This window comes from Arachis ipaensis, chromosome B7 (assembly GCF_059453495.1).
Source record: "Arachis ipaensis isolate K30076 ecotype BB chromosome B7, ASM5945349v1, whole genome shotgun sequence".
In the NCBI taxonomy this organism is placed as follows: Eukaryota; Viridiplantae; Streptophyta; class Magnoliopsida; order Fabales; family Fabaceae; genus Arachis; species Arachis ipaensis.
Genome location: NC_142442.1, coordinates 1,263,973 through 1,266,866, shown reverse-complemented (window position 1 = coordinate 1,266,866; position 2,894 = coordinate 1,263,973). Strand labels below are relative to the sequence as shown.

Below are 2,894 nucleotides of genomic sequence, written 5' to 3'. Positions count from 1 at the left end.
ATTAATAATATATATCCACATCTACCTCAGTTGATAATGGGTCATAGCTTGTGCAAGTTAAGAAATAACAACGACAATTAAGATTTGAAAGAACACATTATCCTATTTGTAGGTGAAATCCAAACCCCCACAAATGGCACTATCCAAAAAGATTAGACAGTAACTGATACATGTATAACTGACATCTTATTCTAATATTCTCTCAGATTTGGACTGGAACCCTTCAGGCACATCCATGACCGTGGGGCTTTCTGATGGCTCTGTATCCATTGTTTCTTTCCTTGAATCCAAGTTGGAAATACAAGAAGAATGGAAGGCACATGACTTTGAACTCTGGACAACCGCATTTGATATCCACCAACCAAATTTGGTATATACTGGCTCTGATGATTGTAAATTCAGTTGTTGGGATTTAAGGGATGGTCCTTCCAATCTGGTATTTCAGAATTCCAAAGCTCATAAAATGGGTGTTTGTTGCATTCAAAAGAGTTCTCATGATCCAAATAGCTTAGTAACCGGTAGCTACGACGAAACCTTGAGGCTATGGGACTTGAGAACAATCTCAAAACCTGTTAATGAGACTTCAATTGGCTTAGGGGGAGGAGTTTGGAGGGTGAAGCACCATCCCTACATTCCAAACTTGGTCTTGGCTGCATGTATGCACAATGGTTTTGCAATTGTGTCCATCAAGGGCAACGAAGCGCAAGTGTTGGAAACTTACAAGAAGCATGATTCCCTGGCATATGGAGCAGATTGGCAGAAAGGTGAAGCAAATCACAGAGTTGAGAGAACCAAACCAATTGTGGCTACTTGCTCATTCTATGACAAACTTGTTCGGATATGGAAGCCAGAAAATGAGATTAACTTGTAAGCTTTATGCTTAATGTTTGTAGCAATCTGGAAAAAAATGTAATGCTTAACTATTTATTTGTTGAATCATATGATTGCAGGAAGGTTGGAAGCATGAGTGACACAAAGCATTTCCACTTTTTTATTATTATTTCAAATCCCTTATTTATTGATTCCTTAACCTAATCAATGAAGAAAAAGATAATGATCATCATTATTTTAGGATTTTACTAATTTCATCAAAGAAATAATCTACATAAGAGACTAAGTTAATTTACTTTATTATAAAACTCATGACTAAATTAATTATTGAATAACAATTAAAATAAAGTTTATCGATATATGTTGGTGAAAAAAATTCAAAAGATATTGGACCATATTGGCACGACGTTGTTATTGTCATTTTATTAACAATGTCAAAGTAGATAATTATAAAACTCGACTTAATTAATCAATTTTAAAAATTTTAAGGATTAAATTGATTAGCTAGATAATTTGTTAGTGTTAAATTTAATTTTTGTTTGATTCTAAAGTATTTTTCAAAAAAAAATTACGGATGAAAAAAATTATTTAACAGTTGTTAAAAAAAAGTATTCCATCGTTTAATAGTTGTGCAAAAGAAAATTATGAACGGAAAACATTGTTTAATTGTTAAAAAAAATTCAACTATAATCTACTTCTAAAGTTTTTATTAAAAAGAAATTAGTTAAAAAAAAAAGTGATGGTTTATGAGCAAAACATACCAGGCCATGTGGGCCGAGGGTGCAGCAGCCTATTAACCCTTTACCCTCTCGCCTACACCCAAGTCCCGAGACCCAACTCTCAACTTGGAGAGGACAGGACAGCATATTGCAAATCCATTTAGCCCAACCAAGAATATCCAAACCCATGTTCCATCACAATAATGCCCCCACTCAGGTCACAAGCTTGCGATATTAAGTTCAAAAAATGTTACACCTTCTCATAAGTTTTATAAACCCGTGTGCTCTAATATATATGACCGAGGTGAGACTTGTCAAGCGAAGAATTTAGAACAATGTTATAAATATTTGAATAAAAAATTTGATCTCTAAAATCTATTTTTAAAATATATATATCTGATTCTTTTCGCCTCATTTTTAAATCTTTTAGAGGCTTATTTATTGTTAATATTTTTTGTAATTTTTTTTGTTAATAATATAAATTTTTGAGTACCATTTTAGTAGTTTATTTTAGATAATTATAAAACTCGACCTAATTAATGAAATTTAAAAGTTATAAGAAAGTTTATTTGTTGTTAATATTTTTTGTGAATTTTTTTGTCAACAATATAAATTTTGGAGTACTATTTTACTAGTGTGAAATTTAATTTTTATTTGATTTAAAATTTTGTTTTCCAAAAAAATATGAATAGAAAAAATTATTTAATGGTTGTGCAAAAGAAAATATATGAAGATAATTTTTTTTAATTGTTGTTAAAAAAATTCGATTATAAAAAAAAATAAAAGGCCAAAAGGGCTGGTGCAGTGACCCGTTATCCCTTTAGTGTTGTGAGTCAGGCACAACCGAGGCCCAACTCGGTACGAAAGAACAGGTCAACAAACACCCATTCAAGCCCAATTGTAACATCATAATGCCTTGCATTGCCAAGCTTGGCAAACATCATTACTTCTCATTAATTATATATACTCTTGTTCTTCAATAGATATCACCGATGTGGGACTTCAAACTTAATGGCCAAAAAGGGCTGGTGCAGTGACCCGTTATCCCTTTAGTGTTGTGAGCCAGGCACAACCGAGGCCCAACTCGGTACGAGAGAACAGGTCAACAAACACCCATTCAAGCCCAATTGTAACATCATAATGCCTTGCATTGCCAAGCTTGGCAAACATCATTACTTCTCATTAATTATATATACTCTTTTTCTTCAATAGATATCACCGATGTGGGACTTCAAACTTAATGGCCAAAAAGGGCTGGTGCAGTGACCCGTTATCCCTTTAGTGTTGTGAGTCAGGCACAACCGAGGCCCAACTCGGTACGAGAGAACAGGTCAACAAACACCC

The 2,894-nt window shown here is 33.4% G+C and overlaps 1 protein-coding gene across 1 annotated transcript; it reads left to right on the top strand.

The window, feature by feature from the left end:
• The first annotated feature begins 235 nt into the window (after positions 1–235).
• On the top strand, positions 236–971 carry LOC148550121 (uncharacterized). Its single transcript, XM_088494104.1, has 2 exons — positions 236–837; positions 950–971. The coding sequence occupies exons 1-2, from the start codon at positions 236–238 to the stop codon at positions 969–971; spliced, it is 624 nt and encodes a 207-aa protein (XP_088350230.1).
• The last annotated feature ends 1,923 nt before the right edge of the window (positions 972–2,894 follow it).

Excerpts from the sequence above, each read along its gene's own strand:
- LOC148550121 (XM_088494104.1), top strand. The coding sequence starts at position 236 with ATGACCGTGGGGCTTTCTGATGGCTCTGTATCCATTGTTTCTTTCCTT. Across the intron at positions 838-949 it reads TTCTATGACAAACTTGTTCG|GGAAGGTTGGAAGCATGAGT; the intron begins GATATGGAAGCC and ends CATATGATTGCA.